At 42.8% G+C, this 26,177-nt stretch overlaps 1 protein-coding gene across 2 annotated transcripts; it reads left to right on the top strand.

Annotated features, from left to right (window-relative positions):
- The first annotated feature begins 1,778 nt into the window (after nucleotides 1-1,778).
- LOC116408002 (serine/threonine-protein kinase N1-like) lies at nucleotides 1,779-18,510 on the top strand. Of its 2 annotated transcripts, none has more exons than XM_031894626.1 (17): nucleotides 1,779-1,849; nucleotides 9,817-9,880; nucleotides 10,491-10,584; nucleotides 11,077-11,150; nucleotides 12,179-12,272; nucleotides 12,376-12,713; nucleotides 12,896-12,966; nucleotides 13,235-13,298; nucleotides 13,380-13,471; nucleotides 14,193-14,369; nucleotides 14,679-14,741; nucleotides 14,824-14,900; nucleotides 15,284-15,426; nucleotides 17,016-17,123; nucleotides 17,672-17,752; nucleotides 17,958-18,171; nucleotides 18,345-18,510. In XM_031894626.1, the coding sequence occupies exons 2-16, from the start codon at nucleotides 9,827-9,829 to the stop codon at nucleotides 18,138-18,140; spliced, it is 1,713 nt and encodes a 570-aa protein (XP_031750486.1). In that variant the 5' UTR covers nucleotides 1,779-1,849; nucleotides 9,817-9,826; the 3' UTR covers nucleotides 18,141-18,171; nucleotides 18,345-18,510. The 2 variants fall into 2 exon arrangements, with proteins under 2 accessions (XP_031750486.1, XP_031750479.1); XM_031894619.1 differs by lacking the exon at nucleotides 1,779-1,849 and adding an exon at nucleotides 8,018-8,172.
- The last annotated feature ends 7,667 nt before the right edge of the window (nucleotides 18,511-26,177 follow it).

The raw sequence follows: 26,177 nt of genomic DNA, 5'->3' as shown, positions 1-26,177 counted from the left end.
GGTACTATACTGTATCCTCCCACAGGTACTATACTTTATCACTCCCACAGGTACTATACTGTATCCCCCACTCCACACGGGTACTATACTGTATCCTCCACTCCACAGGTACTATACTGTATCCCCCACTCCCACAGGTACTATACTGTATCCTCCCACTCCCACAGGTACTTTACTGTATCCTCCCACTCCCACAGGTACTATACTGTATCCTCCCACTCCCACACACTGCGCCTCACTGTATATAATGTGCCTCCCACAGGTACTATGTACCTACAGACTCACTGTATATAATGTGCCGGGTTTGTACCTACTCCCAGACTCACTGTATATAATGTGCCGGGTTTGTACCTACAGACTCACTGTATATAATGTGCCGGGTTTGTACCTACAGACTCACTGTATATAATGTGCCGGGTTTGTACCCACAGACTCACTGTATATAATGTGCCGGGTTTGTACCTACAGACTCACTGTATATAATGTGCCGGGTTTGTACCTACAGACTCACTGTATATAATGTGCCGGGTTTGTACCTACAGACTCACTGTATATAATGTGCCGGGTTTGTACCCACAGACTCACTGTATATAATGTGCTGGGTTTGTACCTACAGACTCACTGTATATAATGTGCCGGGTTTGTACCTACAGACTCACTGTATAAAATTTGCCGGGTTTGTACCCACAGACTCACTGTATATAATGTGCCGGGTTTGTACCCACAGACTCACTGTATATAATGTGCCGGGTTTGTACCTACAGACTCACTGTATGTAATGTGCCGGGTTTGTACCTACAGACTCACTGTATATAATGTGCCGGGTTTGTACCTACAGACTCACTGTATATAATGTGCCGGGTTTGTACCCACAGACTCACTGTATATAATGTGCTGGGTTTTACCTACAGACTCACTGTATATAATGTGCCGGGTTTGTACCTACAGACTCACTGTATAAAATTTGCCGGGTTTGTACCTACAGACTCACTGTATATAATGTGCCGGGTTTGTACCTACAGACTCACTGTATAAAATTTGCCGGGTTTGTACCCACAGACTCACTGTATATAATGTGCCGGGTTTGTACCCACAGACTCACTGTATATAATGTGCCGGGTTTGTACCTACAGACTTACTGTATATAATGTGCCGGGTTTGTACCTACAGACTCACTGTATATAATGTGCCGGGTTTGTACCCACAGACTCACTGTATATAATGTGCCGGGTTTGTACCCACAGACTCACTGTATATAATGTGCCGGGTTTGTACCTACAGACTCACTGTATATAATGTGCCGGGTTTGTACCTACAGACTCACTGTATATAATGTGCCTGGTGTGTCAGTACCCACTACCTATCTTGTTATAAGACAAACTAAAATAAAATGAAGCCAACTGATCCCAAACACAAATGGATAGAGAACCCCTCACAGAAGTGCATGTATCCTAAGCATTTAAGGGTGAATAAAGCACCTCCACCCGCACTTTTGCTCAGTATCCCTGGGAGTCAGTGGGAACCCCAAGAGATAGCATGGATGTTCTTTTTTACATCACCAGCAAATCCCCTAAGGCCCCCATTAGCTTTAGGCCAGTCTGTGTAGGGCCCATCTTTAGCCTTCCCAAACAACCCTCCGCCTATGACTGCCCCTCCTGCGCTTTATCTTTTGCAAAATGTGAAATTGTTATTTTGTGTTTTCCATCTGTCGAATGGGACCTTTTTCTCACATTTTTCTCATCTCACAGCCCCTCCCCCTCGCCGAGTATGAAAGTCACCGCCGACTCGATTGGATAAACACACTAGAAGGTGGACTTACCCTTTAACAGCGATACAGCACATCCACAAGGTAAACAATTGGCCAAATTCTCCACAAAATATTCAGCAAATACTGAACCAATTGTTGAACTATAATTTTAATATTCAGGTATTTTTGTATAAAATGAACCTACAGTTTGCCCAAAACTCAAATCCTTGCCCTGATATTTATGGGATACTTTTTATTTCTAAATGACACTGTTACACAGCAAATAATTCCCTCTGCCATTTAACCTTTTTTTATTCTTGAACCAACAAATGTATTTTATACTGCCATCTAGTGGTACCAAATGAGATTACATTGAATACTGACCGGGTTGGCTGGGTATCGGGCTGAGAACCATTAATTATTGTTAAAACTTTGAGTTTAAACTAGGGATGCAGCGAATCCCAGATTCGGTTGGGGATTCTGGCCGAATCCAGCCTTTTTTTGATGGATTTGGTTTTAGCCGAATCCACGGTCCCGGCCGAACTGAATCAGAACCCTAAGTAGCATAAATTAGCATATGCTAATTAGCATTCGGAAAGGGTTAAAATTTAGGGGGGAAATTTTTAGACAGGTGCTCAGCGTCGCGGCAACTCTTAACCCTTCCTAATTAGCATATGCTAATTTAGATTCTGATTCGGTTCGGGATTCGCTAGAATCCATTAGGGCGGGTTCGGCAGAACACAAAAAAGTGGGTTCGGTGCATCCGTAGTTTAAATGGACGTTGCTTTTGTTTCACTTGAAACTGGTTGAATGTTGGGATTAACTTCCCCTTTAAAATGTGTGAAATAAAAAGCAGTGAGGGGGATTAACTTCCCCTTGAAAATGTGTGAAATAAAAACCAGTGAGGGGGATTAATTTCCCCTTGAAAATGTGTGAATAGAAACCAGTGAGGGGGATTAACTTCCCCTTGAAAATGTGTGAAATAAAAACCAGTGAGGGGGTTAACTTCCCCTTGAAAATGTGTGAAATAAAAACCAGTGAGGGGATTAACTTCCCCTTTAAAATGTGTGATGGACAGGCTGTCACTGACTAGTCTGCTCCTCTGTTATTCTAAGGCTTCATAGGTCTCAGTTGCCCTCGACAGATCAAACCTGACAATTTTTTTTTCTAGCAAAAAAAATTAACTAAATGTTAATAAATCAAGAATTATGGGCGTTATTTTCGAAAAAATCGTTGGATCCAACAGGGAAATCAAACCTGCCTGGTTGATATCTGGGCAATTGTAGGGCAGATGTTTGGTTGGCGTAGGCCTGTTTGGGAGAGCCCATACACAGGCAGATTTGCCTCTTAATCTGCCCGTGTATGGCCGCCTTAATTTGTCTGACGGAAACAACTGTGCCAAGGGGCAGAATGCCACTAAATAGGGGCAATTCCATGTAAATAACTATCACTAAACAACCTGAAACGATTGGAAAGTGATTGGGCATTGGCCAGATATCTGTCAGATGGTTTAGGGCTCCATTGTCCATTCATATCCCACTATAAGGATTATGGGCCATAAATGATTGGATTAGGCCAGATTGCGTCAAATTGGGCATAGATTGCTCCATGTATGTTTAGTAGTAGCAATAGCTGTCTGGTTGCCAAGAGGGGCTGGAAGATGTAACCCTAATATCTTTCTATTTAACAGCTAGTGTGAGGGGCCCCACAAAGCCTGGGCCCAAGTAAGCACCTACACGCGCCACATTCCCTAAACGTAGAACTAAATCTCCCATCAGACCCACTTGCTTTGTCTTCCCTCCAGATTCTCTGTCCTTTGATTTTGTGGTTATTGTGGCTCCTGGGGGGCAGGGAATTAAACTTTGAAATTATTTTCGTTGGTGATCTTGTCCTGCTGTCTCTAACTTACCCTGCTGTTTCCATCTTCCCTACTGTCTCCATCTTTCCCTACTGTCTCCATCTTTGCCCTACTGTCTCCATCTTGTCCTACTGTCTCCATCTTGCTCTACTGTCTCCATCTTTGCCCTACAGTCTCCATCTTGCCCTACTGTCTCCATCTTGCTCTACTGTCAACATCTTGTCCTACTGTCTCCATCTTGCCCTACCAGTCTCCATCTTGCCCTACTGTCTCCATCTGGCCCTACAGTCTCCATCTTGTCCTACTGTGTCCATCTTGTCCTACTGTCTCCATCTTGCCCTACTGTCTCCATCTTGTCCTCCACTGTCTCCATCTTGTCCTCCATCTTGCCCCCTGCTGGGGCAATTAACCTCCCACCCCCAGAAAGGTCATATCACCCCATTCCCGAATAAGCCGCACAGTTTGACACCTCATGAATGGGTCGACGAACAAACAGTGGTTAATTGCCCCCTGCTGGGGCCATTAACCACCCACCCTCAGAAAAGTCATAGCACCCCATTCCCGAATAAGCCCCCTGCTGGGGCAATTAACCGCCCACCCCTCAGAAAAGTCATAGCACCCCATTCCCGAATAAGCCGCATGGTTTGAAACCTCACTTCATGGGTCTACGACAAATGGTGGTTATTTCCCCCTGCTGGGGCAATTAACTGCCCACCCCTCAGAAAAGTCATAGCACCCCATTCCCGAATAGGCCGCATTGATCTGACACCTCACTTATAGGTCTACGACAAACGGTGGTTAATTGCCCCCTGCTGGGGCAATTAACTGCCCACCCCTCAGAAAAGTCATAGGCACCCCATTCCCGAATAAGCCGCATGGTTTTACACCTCACTAATGGGTCTACGACAAACGGTGGTTAATTGCCCCCTGTGGATGCAATTAACTGCCCACCCCTCAGAAAAGTCAAAGCACCCCATTCCCGAATGAGCTGCACAGTTTCACACTTCATTCATGGGTCTATGACAAACGGTTGTTAATTGCCCCCCTGCTGGGGCAATTAACCGCCCCCCCTCAGAAAAGTCATAGTACCCCATTCCCGATTAGGCCACATGATTTGACACCTCACTCATGGGTCTACGACAAATGGTGGTTAATTGCCACCTGCTGGGGGCAATTAACCGCCCACCCTCAGAAAAGTCATTGCACCACCCCATTCACGAATAAGCCGCACGGTTTGACACCTCACTCATGGGGTCTACGACAAACGGTGGTAATGGCCCCCTGCTGGGGCCATTAACACCCACCCCTCAGAAAAGTCATAGCACCCCATTCCCGAATAAGCCCCCTGCTGGGGCAATTAACTGCCCACCCCTCAGAAAAGTCATAGCATCCATTACTGAATAAGCCGCATGGTTTGACACCTCACTCATGGGTCTACGACAAACGGTTGTTAATTGCCCCCTACTGGGCAATTAACCGCCCCCCCCTCAGAAAAGTCATAGCAAACCATTCCCGAATAGGCTGCATGATTTGACACCTCACTCATGGGTCTACGACAAATGGTGGTTAAATGCCACCCCTCAGAAAAGTCAATTGTCTTCTGGGGCAATTAACCGCCCACCCGTCAGAAAAGTCATAGCACCCCATTCCCGAATAAGCCGCACGATTTGACACCTCACTCATGGGTCTACGACAAACGGTGGTTAATTGCCCCCCTGCTGGGGCAATTAGCCGCCCACCCCTCAGAAAAGTCATAGCACCCCTTTCTCGAATAGGCCGCATGATTTGACACCTCAATCATGGGGCTACGACAAACGGTGGTTAATTGCCCCCTGCTGGGGCAATTAACCGCCCACCCCTCAGAAAAGTCATAGCACCCCATTCCCGAATAGGCCACACAATTTGACACCTCATTCATGGGTCTACGACAAACGGTGGTTAATTGCCCCCTTCAGGGGCAATTAACTGCCCACCCCTCAGAAAAGTCATAGCACCCCATTCCCGAATAAGCCGCATGGTTTTACACCTCATTCATGGGTCTACAACAAACGGTGGTTAATTGCCCCCTGCTGGTTACGCGCCGAACTTTTGCCCTGCTGGGGCAATTAACCGGCCACCCCTCAGAAAAGTCATAGTACCCCAATTCCGAATAAGCCGCACGGTTTGACACCTCATTCATGGGTCTACGACAAACAATGGTTAATTGCCCCTGCTGGGGCAATTAACCGCCCACCCCTCAAAGCAAAGCACCCCATTCCCGAATAAGCCGCATTGTTTGACACCTCATTCATGGGTCTACGACAAACGATGGTTTATTGCCCCTGCTGGGGCAATAAACTGCCCACCCCTCAGAAAAGTCATAACACCCCATTCCAGAATAAGCCGCACGGTTTGACACCTCATTCATGGGTCTACGACAAACGGCGGTTAATTGCCCCCTGCTAGGGCAATTAATCTCCCACCCCTCGGAAAAGTCATAGCACCCCATTCCCGAATAAGCCGCACGGTTTGACACCTCATTCATGGGTCTACGACAAACGGTAGTTAATTGCCCCTGCTGGAGCAATTAATCTCCCACCCCTCAGAAAGTCATAGTTCCCCATTCCCGAATAAGCCGCACGGTTTGACACCTCATTCATGGGTCTACGACAAACGGTGGTTAATTGCCCCTGCTGGGGCAATTAACCGCCCACCCCTCAAAAAAGTCATAGCACCCCATTCCCGAATAAGCCGCACGGTTTGACACCTTATTCATGGGTCTACGACAAACGGTGGTTTATTGCCCCTCCTGGGGCAATTAATATCCCACCCCTCAGAAAAGTCATAGCACCCCATTCCCGAATAAGCCGCACGGTTTGACACCTCATTCATGGGTCTACGACAAACGGTGGTTAATTGCCCCTGCTGGGGCAATTAACCGCCCACCCCTCAGAAAAGTCATAGCGCCCCATTCCCTAATAAGCCGCATGGTTTGACACCTCATTCATGGGTCTACGACAAACGGTGATTAATTGCCCCCTGCTGGGCAATTAATCTCCCACCCCTCAGAAAAGTCATAGCACCCCATTCCCGAATAAACCGCATGGTTTGACACCTCATTCATGGGTCTACAACAAACGGTGGTGGGGGCAATTAACCGCCCACCCCTCAGAAAAGTCATAGCACCCTATTCCCGACTAAGCCGCACGGTTTGACACCTCATTCATGGGTCTACGACAAAGGGTGGTTAATTGCCCCTGCTGGGGCAATTAACAGCCCACCCCTCAGAAAAGTCATAGCACCCCATTCCTGAATAAGCCACGCGGTTTGACACCTCATTCATGGGTCTACGACAAACGGTGGTTAATTGCCCCCTACTGGGGCAATTAACTGCCCACCTCTCAGAAAAGTCATAGTTATTCCCGAATAAGCCACATGGTTTGAAACCTCATTCATGGGTCTACGACAAACTAGTTATTCGCCAAAATCCCCATTATAAGTCAATGGGGCAAATTTGGGGACCTGTCTTGCCCCAGGGTAAAACTTATACCCTTGTGTGGGGTATCTTCTGACACAGGTTGCAAACCTCTTCAAATGTGGTAAATTTCACGTTTCTAAAAATATCCCTCTTTGCGCTACAATCCGTCAAAGTTTGCCTCCATGTTAAGTCAATGGGATTTCTGGCCCGGTTAATTGCCCCCTGCGGGGGCAACTAACCGCCCACCCTTCAGATCAGCCATTGCACCCCATTCCCGAATAAGCCGCACGGTTTGACACCTCATTCATGGGTCTACGACAAACTAGTTATTTGCCAAATCCCCATTATAAGTCAATGGGGCAAATTTGGGGACCTCTCTTGCCCCGGGGGTAAAACTTATACCCTTGGGTATCTTCTGACACAGGTTGCAAACCTCTTCAAATGTGGTAAATTTCACGTTTCTAATCATGGGTGTACGACAAACGGTGCGGGACTAGTTACGCGCCGAACTTTTGTACGGAAGAATAAGAAGAAGAAGAAGAAAAATAAGCCTGTGAGATAACAATAGGGATGCTTTGCTTCACAAGCCCCACTAATAACTTGCTGTAACCATACCCGGAGGACTTTTTTTTTTTTACAGATATTTGCACTTTTAAACTGCTATTAACAGGCAACCAGCAATTCAGCAACCCTAGGGTTAACTGACCACAACTTTTTTTGAAGTCACCACAATTTATTTGACTGCGACTTTTTTGACACAACTGCAATTTTTTTTTTATTTCACTGACTTTTTAAAATGCCTGTGGGACTCAGTCCCTATCTGTATGAATACGAGCTGAGCAGCAGAACAATACGCCCTGTAATAACCTTTCAGGCTGCATCATAACAAACAAACAGAACATTGTGATGTCACAATGGGCAGCGAAGTTTGTGCAGCTTCCCTGCCAAGCGAGTGTCAGAGCTGAGCTGGTTGGGTTGCAGGGCAGATCCCCTGGGAGCTGCTCTCTCCTAATCAGCTGTTTTTGCCTCCTTAAAGCCACTTTAACACCTTTAGGCTTTAAGCCTTTACCATCGAATTGCTTCGGCGCATCCTCGCTCGGCTCCATATCTGTAAGTCAGCCAATTGGTTTTATCATTCAGATATATAGAGGGAATAGGGTGTGAGCCTGGGGCTGTAGGCCTGGAATGGGCCGTCTGTGTAACTATAGAGATTACAACGTGTCAAACACGCGACTGTGACTTTTTTCTTGATGCAACGGCGATTTATTTGACAAGACTGTGACTATTTTGATAGGAACTTTTATATATATATATAATATAGTAATAGGTTTTACAGTGCCACAAAGTAGTGTAGGAGTTTATAGTCTGTAGGATAAATCAGAGGCATAAGTGTATAAGTATAAAATTTAGTACAGGTATAGGATCCCTTATAGAGAAACCTGTTATCCAGAAAGTAAGATATAATTACCCCTTATTGGGGGCAGAACAGCCCTATTGGGTTTATTTCATGGTTAAATGATTCCCTTTTCTCTGTAATAATAAAACAGTACCTGTACTTGATCCCAACTAAGATATAAATACCCCTTATTGGGGGCAGAACAGCCCTATTGGGTTTATTTCATGGTTAAATGATTCCCTTTTCTCTGTAATAATAAAACAGTACCTGTACTTGATCCCAACTAAGATATAATTACCCCTTATTGGGGGCAGAACAGCCCTATTGGGTTTATTTCATGGTTAAATGATTCCCTTTTCTCTGTAATAATAAAACAGTACCTGTACTTGATCCCAACTAAGATATAATTACCCCTTATTGGGGCAGAACAGCCCTATTGGGTTTATTTAATGGTTAAATGATTCCCTTTTCTCTGTAATAATAAAACAGTACCTGTACTTGATCCCAACTAAGATATAATTACCCCTTATTGGGGCAGAACAGCCCTATTGGGTTTATTTCATGGTTAAATGATTCCCTTTTCTCTGTAATAATAAAACAGTACCTGTACTTGATCCCAACTAAGATATAATTACCCCTTATTGGGGGCAGAACAGCCCTATTGGGTTTATTTATTGGTTAAATGATTCCCTTTTCTCTGTAATAATAAAACAGTACCTGTACTTGATCCCAACTAAGATATAATTACCCCTTATTGGGGCAGAACAGCCCTATTGGGTTTATTTAATGGTTAAATGATTCCCTTTTCTCTGTAATAATAAAACAGTACCTGTACTTGATCCCAACTAAGATATAATTACCCCTTATTGGGGCAGAACAGCCCTATTGGGTTTATTTAATGGTTAAATGATTCCCTTTTCTCTGTAATAATAAAACAGTACCTGTACTTGATCCCAACTAAGATATAATTACCCCTTATTGGGGCAGAACAGCCCTATTGGGTTTATTTAATGGTTAAATGATTCCCTTTTCTCTGTAATAATAAAACAGTACCTGTACTTGATCCCAACTAAGATATTATTACCTCCTATTGGGTTTATTTCATGTTTTAATGATTTTTTAGCAGACTTAAGGTATGGAGATCCAAATCCAAAACCTCAGGCCCTAAGCATTCTGGATAACAGGTCCCATGCCTGTATGTTCTTGTATTTAGATTGAAAGCTCCATGGGGCAGGCACTGATAGGAATGATGCACTGACAATTAAAAATAAACACACAATTGCATAGAATTAACAATAATCTCTGGTTCCTTTCTATTTTAGCATAAACTCAAATTAAATCTCTATTTTCTGTTACAGGAGCTGCAGCATGGGTGACCGAATGCGAAAAATATTTACCAACTTTTTTAAACTTAAAAATAAGGTAAGGCCCCAATGTCTTCCTCTGGTATTGACTTTAGTGGGATGGACCAGGACTTACTGGGATGAGTTGGGAAGGACTGGGACTCACTGGGATGAGTTGGGAAGGACTGGGACTGACTGGGATGAGTTGGGAAGGACTGGGACTGACTGGGAGGAGCTGCTCATGTATATTGGACACTGTTAGGGGGGTGCATTATTTATCATTATATTATTATAACATATGGGTTTCAATGAGTCCTGTGCCTGTGTCACAAGTAGGGTTGTCACCTCACCCCTTATAAAATACCAGTCACATATTGATACGACATCATGCATGGCTAATTAGCAATTCATTTAGATGCATGCTGCAGACTGAACTGATTTATATGTAGCCATGCAGCATGTATCTAACTTAATTGCTTATTAGGCATGCAGGATGTGGGTTCAATATGTGACTGATATTAAAGGGTTAAGGTGACAACCCTAGCCATAAGTGACATCAACAAGCAATAATTATACCCGCTGACATCACTGAGCTCTGTTTTTAAGGCTATATGTGTATTTATCTATATATTTATATTTGGAGGTTTTATTTTTTTAATGGTGTTTGTGAAAATCTTTCCCCCCCACAGGAACCTAAAAGCAGAAGTGTCTTTTCTATTCCTCTGCAAAAGACAGAGACAGACATCTCATCTGCTTCGAACCTGAAAGCTGAAAAACCTGCAGGTATTTGAATTTGAGGGATCGGCTGCGTTACTTTGTTGTTTTGTCCTTAGTCACAGCTCACAGGGTTAACGAAACACACAGCCTTCTTATATGCACAAGTAATATGGAACCCAAGGTTATATTATAGCAATGGGGAACAAGTTGGTAGAACTGAAGGGGGTGCTTATGGGGGATCATGTAACAGCATTCAGTCATTTACCAATTTGGCAAATATCCCTAAAACCTAGAGACCAACCTCTACTTGTACTAAAGCAGGAGAAACCATTAGCACTCCATATAAATGCCCTCCCTCACACATGATTATTTAAGGATCTAGTCCTCCTCCTATGGTGAAAAGTCTATAGACTTCTTCCACATTCTCCTGATTTCATAGGTCTACTGCTCGGCTTGGCCTCCTGATTAACCAATCAGAGCAGCCAGGCAGTATTAGAAAGTGATTGTATTTGTTTCTGTATCATCTCAATGTATTTTAATCTATATTTTCCACTATAGAAGCAAGCGCGAAGAAAGGAATACTTCGACGCCTCTGCAAATCAATTAGGAACCTCTGTCAATGTAAAAAGAAGGTAAGGTGGAACGTTCCACCATCTCTCTCTGAGTTTAGGCTTGAGTGTCACTGGCTGTTGGTTCATGTTCTCTCTCAGCAGCACATGGAAAGAATGTTCTCTCAGCTATGTTGGGTTACTATAGGCTGTAGTGCTTCTTAAATGTGCGTCCAACCTAGTGGAGAAGGTGGAGCATATTCTGCATATTTAGGCTCTTCTCCCCTTTTTGACCAATATAGTATTTGTACATTTGTATCCTGTTTTAAGGTGTTTCATTTAGGCCACAGGATTTTGAGATTAGTTATTGTATTGTAAATGTTCTGCCTGAAGCACCGCCCCTAATATATTTGGCTTAAAGAGACACTGACACCAGAAATGAAACTTTTTTTTTATTTCTATCATAACACTGTCTTTGCAGGAGCTTTATAATTTTGCTATAAAAGTATTTCCTGATACTTTTACATTCCCTATCTGATCCCCCATGTTCCTCTATGAGGGGGCTGCCATATTTGTGCAGCAGTAGGCTGTTAGCATTAGAAGCTATAACTGACAGGCTGAGAAGGGACAGTTAGGTTGACAAAACAGTCGGGTTTAGGAACTTCAAGTGACAATTACTTACATAAGCAGCCCTACCAGGGAAAAATGATCAACATGACCTATAGGTTACTTTTTATGTAGATTCATAATTTACAAAGTAATTTTTTTGTGTCAGTATCACTTTAAGGGCAGTGGCGTAACTAGTTGCCACCCCTAAAAAATCTTGCCTTCCCGCCCCTGCCCATGACCTCTGCCCACTGGGCACAGTAAAACAGGGCTTTATTTTATGCGCTGCGCTAGCATTTGTATATATTACACAAAAAGGTGCTGGTGCTACAGGCAAGTAACATTCAGTGCAATGCAAGCTCCCCTGTCTCATTGGGGCGGCTTTAGTACTAACAATGCTACGGCCTTGACTTTCCTGGCAGAGAAATATCTCCTGAATTTTCAGCATCAGTTTCTGATTCATTCTTTGCCTTTTAATCATGAGTTTATCATTTGGCTTTCTATAGAAATGTTCAGAAATTGTGCAGGAAGTAAGCAACACAGAGATGATCCTCGAGGAAAAGGAGCTACTGAAGGAGAAACCAATTGAGATCCTTACAGGTACAGAACCAAGGACATATATGCCCAATAAACCCACAGAGACCCCCATATGACTAAAAAGGTGACTTTTTAAAAGATAATTTTATATTTTTAATCTTTCCAGAGTCTCCAAGTATTCCTCGTGATCCTTCCTCAGATTTTGGAAATACTTTGATTCCAAAGAGAGAGAAGGATGATGAAGAGATGCCGCAGAATGTTGAAGTGATTCCTGACGGGGAGGATATTGCTCAGAATGTTCCCGCAAAGGATGAGAAATCTGCGAGCTTATATTTAAGCTGTGTGGAACCACTGAATTACTACACTGATCCAAGTTCTCATTATGCTAGTGCAAGTGATCACTATACTGATCCGCATTCCGAGTTCACTGCTCCAAGTTCCAAATATACTGATGCAAGTGATTACTTCTCTGATAAGAGTTTATCTCCTTCTAAGCTGGAACTGGTGAGATTTTGTTAGATTTGGGTTTATAGGGTATTGTGTATAAATGCAGTAAAATAATATACTATAAGAATGATTATGGCACATAATATCCTTTATAGAGATATACGTAAGATTAGACTACACTGTATGGTATCATTAGCCCAAGTGAGACTGAATTAATGGTGTTTCATCTCCTTCTCTAGGCTAGAAATTGTTACTGTGAAATAATCAGAGAGATTGATAGGGCACTAAACCACGTAAAGGTGGACGCAAGGTAGGATATTGGGTTTCTGTTTTGATACTGAGGTTGTTAATGGTAAAATAGAAAAGCCTTTACTACATCTTAGATACAAAAACCCAACGCGTTTCATCCTCACAGGGAGGGGCCTTCGTCAGGGGCACATGCATTAAGAAAATAGATGCGGGCCTGTATCTAAGATGTAATAAAGATTTGTTCTATCTTTCTATCTTCTGGTTTGCCTGACACACACAGGTCAACCATAAAGTAACTGAGATTATATTTCATTCTTGTTTTCTCTCAGGAATCAGACAACTATGGCTGATTTCAAACTACAATGTGAACTGGGTGCTGGTGCTTTTGGCCAGGTGAGTTACTGGCCCCCTAGATATGGGGTGGGGGGTTATTGGAACAAAGGCATAATAATGGGGGTCTCTCTCTTATTTCAGGTATATCGGGCACAACACAGAGAAACCAGGAGAATTGTAGCCATCAAGACTCAACCAAAGGCTGCAGTCAAAACTATATTTAAATATAGAAGGTCAGTTAAATGGGGAAACCGCAAACAATAAGTATTTGTGTGTATAGTCTGGAACATTCCTACAGGCAGATGTTTTATATCTGTTCCAGAAGATATACAGATTCCATTATTGATATAACATTCTCTCATAAAGTGCCATTGGCTTATTTTTAACAGATTTATTTAAACTTAAATTGTAAATCTGCCACCCTGAGGTGATTTTCATAATCACAATTTATCCTTTTACTTGTTGAGATGTATCATAAAAAAACAACACTTTGCATAGAAAACCATTCTTTCTAACGACTGCCATGACGCAGTTGAGTCAGTAGGGATCTGATGTTCAGAACTGATGATTGTTTATAAATACACAAGGAAAAAAACCACAATTGTATTAAAAAAAATCCACTGATTGATAAGTTGTTGGGATATTGATAGTTATGCCCCTAATTAATTATTACTATAGGGATTTAGTAGGATTGGCTAATTATAAATATGCAACAAGTACCTCCCATTGGTCAAAGTGAAATGATTTCACCCTAAACCTTAGAACCAACCAAAGGGCCTGATTAGTGTATTTGGGCACAGGGTGGGTGATGGTGCCACTATATTCTGTGCTTGCACTTGTATACGTGTTATAGTGCCATTAGTATAAATGGGCGTTACATTCACTACATTCATGGTGCAGATGTCCCACCTATGTCATTTTCTTCTATAAACGTTTCATGGCTTTATTTTGCAGCATTCTTCTGGAGCAGCGCATCCTTCTTATGGCAAAGCAAAAGCAGAATCCTTTTGTTGTCGGTTTATTCTCCTCCTTCATAACCAGACAACATATCTGCTTCGCTATGGATTACGCTGAGGGAGGGGACTTGGAGTCCCAACTGAAACAAGGTGCCATATCGCTGGAGAGAACTACGTAAGTACTACTGGGCTTTTATAGAGGGTCACACAAGTGATAGCCTTATAGTAGCCATAACACTGCACATAAATAGTATTGTAATTACTGTCCAATCAATACAGTGAACATGGGCGGTTGCTTCTTTCCCTTTATCAAGCGAGGGCATATAGGAACATGTTATTGCCATGGTTGTGCTTTCATTACCATGAAACAAAGCAAAGGCTTAGTGAGGGCCTAGGCCCAACAATTGCTACCGGTTTTTACCCGTATAGATAAATCAATATTGCATTCATAAAAAGGTGACTTTTCTCTTTTTGACCCTTGTAGGTTCTTCTCCTCCTGCATTGTCCTCGGGCTGAAGTTCCTACATGAAAACAAGATTGTTCATAGGTAAGTGGAGCATTTCCTTTAGTCCTAGAAATGTCTGATATGGTAATTGGGCCGGCTAACAGTGTCTGTTCTCTCAATACAGAGATTTAAAGCCAGAAAACATCCTTCTGGATGGCCGAGGATATGCCAAAATAGCAGACTTTGGTCTTAGCATAGAAGGTAAGATGGCTGCGTACAATGACATTGGACATACGGGTTCATATTAGAACTTTATGTTCATACTTAATAGAGTTCATTATATTGTAGGCACTTTCTCAGGGTCCGCAGCATAGTGGCCCCACTAGATGGATAATGCAGGAGTATATTATCCAGCATTATTAGTATTGTTACAGTCATGTTTAAAGCCCCATAAAGACTCCAGTCACCATGCAGATACAAATTCACTAATGAGAGCCTGCCCTCAGATTCTTTGTTTCACGCCAACATGGCGGTGACGTTCCTCATTTTTTATAAAACCAATAGTTCAGGTTTCAAGTTAATCTTTATATTAGATAAATGATCTCAACAAATCTACTAATGAAATGTTTCTGTTTGTATTCAAGGAATTGGCTACAGGGACGAGATCTGGGGCAACTGTGGAACTGTACCATATAAGGCTCCAGAAATTTTCACTGAGTTAAACTACACCAGATCGGTGGACTGGTGGGCTCTTGGAGTGATCCTGTACAGAATGGCTATTGGCGAGGTAAGTGCCCATTTATTAACTGAATCAGGGAATCACTGCTTGGCCTGAACATAATAGGAGCTCAGTTACTGCAACATTTTTTTACATTTATTACATTTAGCGTCCAACCTGGATGAAAGGTGGACTTATCTGTATAAGCCCCATTATAGTATCCCCTCTGTGTAGCTGAACCCCATCCACTCCCAGTACAGGTATGGGATCCCTTATCCGAAAACCTGTTATCGAGAAAGCTCCGAATTACAGAATGCCCGGCTCCCATAGACTCCATTATAATCAAATAATTCAGAATTTTAAAACTGATTTCCTTTTTCTCTGTAATAATAAAACAGTACCTGTACTTGATCCCAACTAAGATATCATTACCCCTTATTGGGGGCAGAACAGCCCTATTGGGTTTATTTCATGGTTAAATGATTCCCTTTTCTCTTTAATAATAAAACAGTACCTGTACTTGATCCCAACTAAGATATAATTACCCCTTATTAGGGCAGAACAGCCCTATTGGGTTTATTTAATGGTTAAATGATTCCCTTTTCTCTTTAATAATAAAACAGTACCTGTACTTGATCCCAACTAAGATATAATTACCCCTTATTAGGGCAGAACAGCCCTATTGGGTTTATTTAATGGTTAAATGATTCCCCTTTTCTCTTTAATAGTAAAACAGTACCTGTACTTGATCCCAACTAAGATATAATTACCCCTTATTGGGGGCAGAACAGCCCTATTGGGTTTATTTCATGGTTAAATGATTCCCTTTTCTCTGTAATAATAAAACAGTACCTGTACTTGATCCCAACTAAGATATAATTACCCCTAATTGGGGCAGAACAGCCTTATTGGGTTTATTTAATGGTTAAATGATTCCCTTTTCTCTGTAATAATAAAACAGTACCTGTACTTGATCCCAACTAAGATATAATTACCCCTTATTGGGGGCAGAACAGCCCTATTGGGTTTATTTCATGGTTAAATGATTCCCTTTTCTCTATAATAATAAAACAGTACCTGTACTTGATCCCAACTAAGATAGAATTATCCCTTATTGGGGGCAGAACAGCCCTATTGGGTTTATTTCATGGTTAAATGATTCCCTTTTCTCTATAATAATAAAACAGTACATGTACTTGATCCCAACTAAGATATAATTACCCCTTATTGGGGACAGAACAGCCCTATTGGGTTTATTTAATGGTTAAATGATTCCTTTTTCTCTGTAATAATAAAACAGTACCTGTACTTGATCCCAACTAAAATATAAATAATCCTTATTTGATGCAAAACAATCCCATAGGGTTTAATTAATGTTTTATTGATTCTTTAGTAGACTTGAGGTATAGAAATCCAAATTACAGAATGACCCCTTATCCGGAATACCCTTGGTCCCAAGCATTCTGGATAACGGGTCCTATTCCTGTACTTAAGTCTAACCATTTACATTGCTCATCATGTTGGGGTTGGGTTTAATGGTGACTGAGCCTACAGCTTCATGTATTAAGTGCAGCATTACAGGACCGTACCCCATTACTGATATTGTTGCCATTTTTTTGTTTCATGCTTTTAAACCAAATATTTTTTTCTGTTTGTAGTTTCCTTTCGACGAAACAGACAAGCAGCTCCTGACGGCCCAAATTATACATACAGAGCCGAAAATTCCTCCAGATCTGCTTTTAAGTGTCAAGGACACATTACAAGGGGTAAGTACCTGTTGGGATTTTGCAGCCTGCTGTTTGAATGTTTAATCCAGGGACAGGGTCGGACTGGGGGGTGCAGGGCCCACCGGGGCTACCACGTCCCCCACAGGGGCCCCTGCCGTTCACCTTTAACCCCCCTTCCCCCGCAGGGGCCCCCTGTCCGACGTCCTCCCCTGAACGCGCACATGTAAAACGCGTCAGGGGAGGACATCGGAGGTCAGATGAAGCGGCAATAGGGTCGGGCCTGGATCACTGGGGCCCACCGGGTATTTTCCCGGTGTCCTGGTAGCCCAGTCCAACCGTGTCCAGGGATCATTTACTGCCCCCTAATGTTAATGTAATCTTGCTCACATTGGCACTTCCATTTATAAACTTTGGGGCGTTATTTTTTACTGCGCACTCCAAAAATGCCAAATGTTTCTCATTGAGCAATTTCTTTTTGTACAATTTTTTCTCCCACACTGCCTATACGGTACCGGTTTCTGGCACACCCGCCTGCCTACATGAGTTTGCTTTATGCTCCTCAATATGATACATTTTTCTCTTTGCAGCTGCTGAAAAAAGATGCCAAACTTCGCCTCGGGTCACATAAAACAGACGCTAAAGAAGTCATGGAAAGCTCTTTATTCAGGGTATGTGAATATTTTACTCCTCCTAAGTGGCAGCCATTAACAGGGGGGTCTTTTTAGATCCACGAGTTCTATTCCCTGTGTGAGCTCTTGCGCACTTTCACAGGGCAGATACAGTATCACTTGGAATTGGATAGAATTTGTATATGTTAAATAACAGATAAATAGAACGAAATAGTGCTAATAAAGTATTCCTGCTGTTTTACAGGGATTTAACTGGGACGCCCTTCTGAGCCAAGAAATACAGGCGCCATTCACTCCTCAAATAAGTGTTCCAGAGCGAGTGGAGTTAGTACGCCTTCGCTTACCGGGCGCTGGTGTCCCACGACCCCACAGGACCCCATTGGAAGAGGCATTAGAACAGTTGAATTGTCCTGCTCTTCTGCCTTGAAAACCGGGTTCCTGTGAATTCTTTAGTCCAGGTAAGGAGTTTGCCTTTATAAAAATAAAAAGAAAAAATGGAACAAAGGGAGGGAGGGAGGGGGTGCATTATACACTTAGCATAAGGGGTCTTGGGAAACAGCTTGTTGGAGTTATCTTGGTGTCCTGCGGAGGTTGTATTTTCTCTTTAACTCTCCTCTCCCTCCTAATTCAGAGATCCCCAGCTGACTAACGATGACCCGATCTTCTCGGAGGAAGAAGACACGTTCAAAGCCAAATGTCTTCATTTCTATGAAGATGATTATATTTTTATATAAATGTTTATATTTATTTATTTTTTTACTATTTTGTAAAAAAATTTGTAAAAAAATTGAATTCTATTTTTCTATATAATTTGTAAAAAATTGAATTCTATTTTTCTATATAATTTGTAAAAAAATTTAATTCTATTTTTCTATATAATTTGTAAAAAATTTAATTCTATTTTTCTATATAATTTGTAAAAAAATTTAATTCTATTTTTCTATATAATTTGTAAAAAATTTAATTCTATTTTTGTATATAATTTGTAAAAAAATTTAATTCTATTTTTCTATATAATTTGTAAAAAATGTAATTCTATTTTTGTATATAATTTGTAAAAAAATGTAATTCTATTTTTCTATAAAACTTTTTAAAATAATATAATTCTATTTTTTTATATAATTTGGAAATAATTCTATTTTTCTAATAAAAATTTGAAATAATATAATTGATTCTATTTTTCCATATAATTTATAAAAAATTTAATTCTATTTTTCTATAAAAAAAAGTAACGGCGACGAAAAAAATTGCAAAAAATACGAAAAAATCGCAAAATGTTCGTTTTCTAATCGGAATTTTTCCAATTCGGAATCGGATTCATGGGTTAGTAAATGTGCCCCATAGTGTTTCGGTTAAAAAACTGAATTGAGTATGTTGCCACCCTCAAGCCCTAACTGGACAAAGTTACCAGGGTTTATGGCCAATATGCTATATCAAATTTCACGGGAGCACTTACCGGACAGTCAGTGTGTGCTCAACGTCCATGCCGGAACCCAGACGGCCAAATTTCCAAGCAGCAAAAAGGTTTGTACGGAGCAAACAAACACTGCTGTTTTAAAAATGTTTCACTTTATTCCAGTCTCTTTAAAAACATATTGTACACAAATTGAGACCACACGCTTGACGCGTTTCGTGGTATCCCAACCACTTCCTCAAAAGCTATATAGCTTTTGAGGAAGTGGTTGGGATACCACGAAACGCGTCAAGCGTGTGGTCTCAATTTGTGTACAATATGTTTTTAAAGAGACTGGAATAAAGTGAAACATTTTTAAAACAGCAGTGTTTGTTTGCTCCGTACAAACCTTTTTGCTTTATGGCCAATATGGCTTTGTCCAGTAGAGCCGGAATAGTGGATCTCACAGCATTCAGAGCACCTACAAGTGACTGTATTCTGTCTATGTTTATCGTCTTAGTCTTTTGGGTAACAGCCCATGTATGGGGATTACATACCTGAGACAAAACCCACTGACCCCATTAGTCGTCCTTTTTCCCCTATTTCAAAAGTAGTGATGGGCGAAATGTTTCGCCAGGCATGGATTCATGGCGAATTTCCACATTTCTACGTGCAAGCAACGAATCCAAACCCGCACTCCCTCAGCCCTCCAACGAAAATTCACCGCTCGGTGCACAATGCTAGAGAGGGATCGGCACCCTCCCCACAGATTCCAAACAAGCAAATAGCAACGGCACTCAAGAGCTACATACGGGCCTTGCCCTTAAAAAATCCTTTATTGCGGAAATGCAACGTTTCGAGGCTAGGACATGCTTGACAAAGGGGCTGTCCTAGCCTCGAAACGTTGCATTTCCGCAATAAAGGATTTTTTAAGGGCAAGGCCCGTATGTAGCTCTTGAGTGCCGTTGCTATTTGCTGGTTTGGAATTTCCACATTTCGCCATTGGCAGATTGTTTTGCGAAACAGATGAAAACATTTGCTGCAGAAAAATTCGCCACACGTCTCTATTCAAAAGAATAGTCTCGCATCAAAATAAAAAGTCGCAGGCGTCAAAGTAATAGTTTCAGGTCAAAATAAATAGTTGCGGGTGTCAAAAGAATAGTCACGCGTCAAAATAAATAGTCGCACATCAAAAGAATAGACGCAGGTGACAATTTTTTTTTGACGCGTAACTTTTTCGACGTTTTGCGAAAGATTTGCAAATTTTTCCATGAAGCGAAGCGGGACAGATTCGCTCATCAATATTCAAAAGCATTTAGAACCCTACCAAGTCTAGTGTACACGTCAGCTCTTATTATTTCCCCACCCTGAGTATCATCAGCTTCTGTACATCCTAAAGCTACAAGTCCACTTAAACTCCCCGCTCTAAAGGTGGCCATACACGTTAAGATCCGCTCGCTTGCGTATTGACGTCACACGTACCCACGGGGCGCAACCTTATAAGAGGGCCTGTCGCCACCACACAAGGAGCCGCATAAGGAGCAGGAGTCGCAGAAGAAGAAGGAGTGTCTATGGGGGCACTGTCTATGGGGGCAATTAGGGCACTGTCTATGGGGGCGCTGTGTATGGGGGGTACTGTCTATGGGGGCACTTTCTATTGGGGTATTGTTTATGGGGGTACTGTGTATGGGGGCTACTGTCTATGGGGCAATTGGGGGCACTGTCTATGGGGTCAATTGGGGGTGCTTTCTATGGGGGATACTGTATATGGGGGCACTTTCTATGGGGCCATTGGGGGCACTGTCTATGGCAGGGGTGTGCAAACTTTTTAGCTCAGGGGCCACATTAACTAACATACGGCCGGGACAGCGTTACGCCCGGGGCTGCCATCAAAAATTATGGGGCCTCTCAGCTCCTCCCCAGCGACCTGCTGCTTCCTCTGTCCCGTCCTTCTGTTCCCAGGCTCCCCAGTGCATTCTTTTATATGGTTGCGCCCCGTGCGTGCTGACGCTGTGCGCACGCACGGGGCGCAACCAATCAGAGCCCATCATTCTTTTAAGGTGGCCTGAGACGGCGGGCCGGATTAAAAGGGCTGACGGGCCGGATGTGGCCCGCGGGCCGTAGTTTGCCCACCCCTGGTCTATGGGGTCAATTGGGGATGCTTTCTATGGGGGGGTACTGTCTATGGGGGCACTTTCTATGGGGGGTACTGTCTATGGGAGGAAATTGGGGGCACTTTCTATGGGGGGCAGTGTGTATGGGGGATACTGTCTATGGGGGCACTGTGAATGGGGGGTACTGTCTATTTGGCCATTTGGGGCACTGTGTATGGGGGGCCAAACTGGTACATAGTTATAACCGACTGCCTTCTCTCTATATTTGTATTTTATATGTAGTAGTTGCTATAGTGTTTTCCTTAGGTAGTACAGTATGAGGGTATAGCACATTTTGCATCTGATCCCACCATTTCAACTATATAAAAGGAGTATTTTTTGAAAAAAAAAATGGGGTGTGGTAATTGGGGCATGGGCACAACAGTTGGCGTGGTCAAAAATGTTGCCGCGCTGCACGCGCCAAATCTTTTTGTCCTTCTTTTAATTTTTTGAATGTTTGGAGCTATGGTATATGTATTAGGGGGCCTGGTTACAGCCCGCACCGCCAGCAACTGATGTTCCTGGGTAAATTTTGCTTCGTTTAGCTGGTGTGTTATACCATCCTGTAATGATTTTATCATTGTTTTCCACTATTCTGCAGCTCCTTTGCCCAGTAAATGATTTGAGTGTTATTCCTTCTAGTTCTTGTTCTGTGAAGTGCTCATTTAGAGCTTTTTCCCACTTCTTAAAATGTGGTAGGCTTGGAGAGGAGAGGGGTTGCTTGTGATGTGAAAAATGTGTAGTATTGTACCCTGTTGCCAGTTAGTAAAATAGCCTTTTTGTAGTCCAGGCAGGAAAGCAAGATTGTTAGTTAGGGGAGTCAGTAGTGAGGGTTCTGCCATTAGTTTGGATTTATACTTTAGTGAGTCCCGTGTGTTGGTAACCCCAGACCACCTTCTGTTTTGGAGCAGCGGAGAATGGTTTGATGCGTGACTGTTCATTGTTCCATACAAACTTGCCAGTTGTTCAGCATGGGGAAGACGTCTGGAGGTGGATTTAGTGGGATAGTTTGAAAGATAAATTAGCCTTGGCAAAATATTCATTTTGAGAGTATTGACTCTGCCAAACCATGATAAGGGCATTTTAGTCCAAACATTAATATTGGTTCTAATTTCCTTAATGATAGCATGGTAATTGATAGAAGTCCAGTCCTTATAACTGGCCGTCAATAGAATACCTAGGTAAGTTTATTTACAGTCCAGGGGGGAAGAAATTTGTCTTTTAAGGCTAGCACAGTAGGGTGAGGGAGGCTAATGTTGGGTGCACTTCATTTGTAATTTATTTTAAAACCCCTTAGTAGGCTATAACGGTCTATTTCTCGTATGGCTGGGTAACGTGGTGGTAGGTTGAGTAAGAATAAAGAGCGGATCGTCAGCATAGGCACAAATTTTGCAATGGGAAGTTCCTGCCTTGATGCCCTGAATGTTTGGATTGTTTCGGATAGTTGAGAGAAGGGGTTCTAATGCCCCTACTGGGGCATGATCTGGCCATGTAATGGAGCCTATTGTTTCCTTTTGGGTACTATCTAGTGCTTTGTGAGATAAATATATAGTCGATTCTGTTATATGTGTCATGGCTATGTGAATAGAAGGAGCCATTTTTATCTTGGGGATGGAGAGTTCTCCGGCTATCTAGTAGTTGAAGCCAACGTAGTTCTTGTTTAAGCCTTATAATTTGTTTAAATGGGAGGGATGATGTTCCAGAGGAGCAGTCTAGTTTGGGTTCTAGTGGGGTGTTGAAATGCCCCCCTACTATTACCATCCCTTCCGCAAACAGGAGCAGCAAATCATGGATCTTATTCATGATATCAGTCTGCTCTGTGTCAGGTAGGTAGATTGAGGCAAATGTGTACGTAAGGGAGTTCAGTTTCCCTTTGAGAAATGTGTCGTTTCCCTGAGGGTCCATTTTGGCAGCTCTAATCTCTAATTGTAGGTTATTAGTGGGGACAATGGCTGTGCCTCTGACTTTTGTAGATTGTGGGGGGCTGTGTATGATCGTGGAATCATATTTGTCATAGCATTTCGGTATCTGATTGGTCTTGTAATGTGTCTCCTGGATCAGCGCAACCTGTATCTTTTTAGCTTTGAATTCTTGCAACAAGGCTGTCCTTTCCCAAGGTGAGTTCCATCCATTTGCATTGATCGTGTAGTTGTGGGTGAGAGTTTGGGTTTGGGATAAGGCATTATAGATTGTTCCTTCCACCTGGGGGGAGATATAAGAAGGTCAGGAGAGAAGGGGGGAAAGGAAAAATGGGATATGTACTTTGGGTGGAGAGGGAGTAAGAAATATAATAACTGGGGGGAAATGAAAACCACTAGAGAAACTGGTATGAGCCGTTTAATCTACACTCGTGGTATAGGGGTAAACTCCTTTGGGGGGGTTGAGGAAAGTTGGGGATATCTGATATTTTTCTTTTCTCCGTGTTACTGACCTAATGGAGGTATATGGAGTTGAGATCTGGACAGTCCTGTCAGGTTATCTGGGGTTGGGGAACATCTGCAGGGGGAAACCATGTCTATTTGTCCGCTGTCTGAGAAGCTCAATCAGAGAGAGTCAGAACATCAAATTCCAAAAATGATTAACATTAAATTATTCAAGATTTTCAAAATAGGTGTATTCAGTTAAACATACACATATTATACTGTATCCTGTGTTTATGGTTCAGCGCAGGAAGCAAAGTAGGTTGAGGGGCCAGTTTAAGAAAGTACCGTATATACTTGAGTATAAGCCGATCCGAATATAAGCCGCGGTACCTAATTTTACCTAAGAAAACTGGAAAAACGTATTGACTCGAGTATAAGCCCCTCAATGGTGCAGCATGAAAAGCATCCATATACCTGTATACAAAATCTTTAATCCCATAAGTAAATATGGCATTTCTGTATTCTTTAAAAATACCAAATTGCACCAAATTGCAAGCAGCAGATAAAATAGAATTGCTCTTCACTGCATGGAGGTTGGAGGTCCGTAATTCATAGGACTACTAATTTTTAAAGAAAAGCTCCATTTATTCAGGCTATGGATTTTCCAGCAAACAGCGCTCAACTACTGTATTGCATGTAGTTTGCGTGCAATTACCGTATATACCTGAGTATAGGCCGATGGTTACTTTTAAAGCACATTTTTAGGGCTGAAAAATTCGGCTTATACGCGAGTATATACGGTATATAGAGGAGGGAGGGAAGGAAGGAAGGGGGGAGAAAGTTAGGTATGAGCTTCCTATAAGGTTTGGGAACCTTCAGTATAAGGAGGAATAGGATAACTATATACATTTCCATACTGGGGGCAGATACACACCCTGGGATTTCCAGATTATTTTATCATGAGCGATGGGAAATGTCCCATTCCGTTATGAGACTTAGCTATATTTAGGTAGGAAGCAGGCAAGTCGTATGGGTTATACTCTCGGCTGTGTTTAAAGGTTTCCCGAGTGTCGCTTGTCTCGGGGAACACTGGGCGAGAGAGCTGGGGATTGGGTGTCGCTTCCCCCACTGTCTGGATGGAGTCGCATCTCTCCTGGGAAGCGGGGTGGGGGGGTACCTCGGGCGGTTGGGTCGGGAGACCTTCTTCCGGTGCCCCTAGAATATAGTTGGGCCATTCTGTGATGCCTGGAACAGGTATGTCCAGTTGTTGGCAGAATTGTGCTGTTGCCATGGGATACCGTGGGGCAAAAGCCTTACCGCCTTTATGTGCTAGTAGTGCAAAACTCCATTTATATGATATGCTGCACTCCCCCAGTTCTCCTAACGTGTCTCTCACACTCACTTACTCTTGTTTTAGTGCCACAGTCTCTGTGTATATTGTATGATTAAGGTCAGTGCCCAAAGTCTGCAAATGGGATTTGCGCGGCATTAGTGACAGTATATTAAACATATCTTCCAGGTTTGCGCTTCCCCCCGAGGCTGTGCCTGAGACCGCTTGTGGCTCTGGGCTAATGTCAGGCCCAACGGACCACGAGGCTCCTCCACCATGTTGTCTCCGTCCGGCGGTTCTGGTGTCTCTTGTGAGCGGGGAAAGAACTGTTTCATGCCGCCCGGAAGAGGTAAGTCCTTATGCCCGGAGTAGTTGGCAGATGAAATGTGCTTGTTGTGCTTCCCCATCTTGCCAGGAATCCCACAATCTGCTTTTTATCTGTAACACGAAGCTCAGTACAAGTACGTCCCACTTCCGCGCCATGCAGCCACTCCCCCTGATTGGCTCCTTTTTTTTTGCTGCTTCTCCAGTAAAATTGACCAATCAAGGATCAGGTGTGGGCAGGGCTGGGAAGATATTACAAACTGAAGGCAGTGCAGAAATGGAGACAGATATGAAGGATCTGCAGCTGTAACCTTTACCTAAGAACCAACTGTGAACTTTTTATCCCACTCCCACAGGTACTATACTGTATCCTCCCACTCCCACAGGTACTATACTGTATCCTCCCACACCCACAGGTACTATACTGTATCCCCCACTCCCACAGGTACTATACTGTATCCTCCCACGGGTACTATACTGTATCCTCCCACTCCCACAGGTACTATACTGTATCCTCCCACTCCCACAGGTACTATACTGCATCCTCCCACTCCCACAGGTACTATACTGTATCCTCCCACTCCCACAGGTACTATACTGTATCCTTCCACTCCCACAGGTACTATACTGTATTCCCCACTCCCACAGGTACTATACTGTATCCTCCCACACCCACAGGTACTATACTGTATCCTCCCACTCCCACAGGTACTATAATGTATCCTCATCCCACTCCCACAGGTACTATACTGTATCATCATGCCACTCCCACAGGTACTATACTGTATCCTCCCACTCCCACAGGTACTATAATGTATCCTCATCCCACTCCCACAGGTACTATACTTTATCATCATGCCACTCCCACAGGTACTATACTGTATCCTCCCACTCCCACAGG

Source organism: Xenopus tropicalis, chromosome 1 (assembly GCF_000004195.4).
Source record: "Xenopus tropicalis strain Nigerian chromosome 1, UCB_Xtro_10.0, whole genome shotgun sequence".
NCBI lineage: Eukaryota > Metazoa > Chordata > Amphibia > Anura > Pipidae > Xenopus > Xenopus tropicalis.
This window is presented reverse-complemented; position numbering and strand designations above follow the sequence as displayed.

Coding starts and splice junctions, on each gene's coding strand:
- LOC116408002 (XM_031894626.1), top strand. CDS start 9,827: ATGGGTGACCGAATGCGAAAAATATTTACCAACTTTTTTAAACTTAAA. Junction 11,151..12,178: donor TCTGTCAATGTAAAAAGAAG/GTAAGGTGGAAC, acceptor GGCTTTCTATAG/AAATGTTCAGAAATTGTGCA. Junction 17,753..17,957: donor TGGAAAGCTCTTTATTCAGG/GTATGTGAATAT, acceptor GCTGTTTTACAG/GGATTTAACTGGGACGCCCT.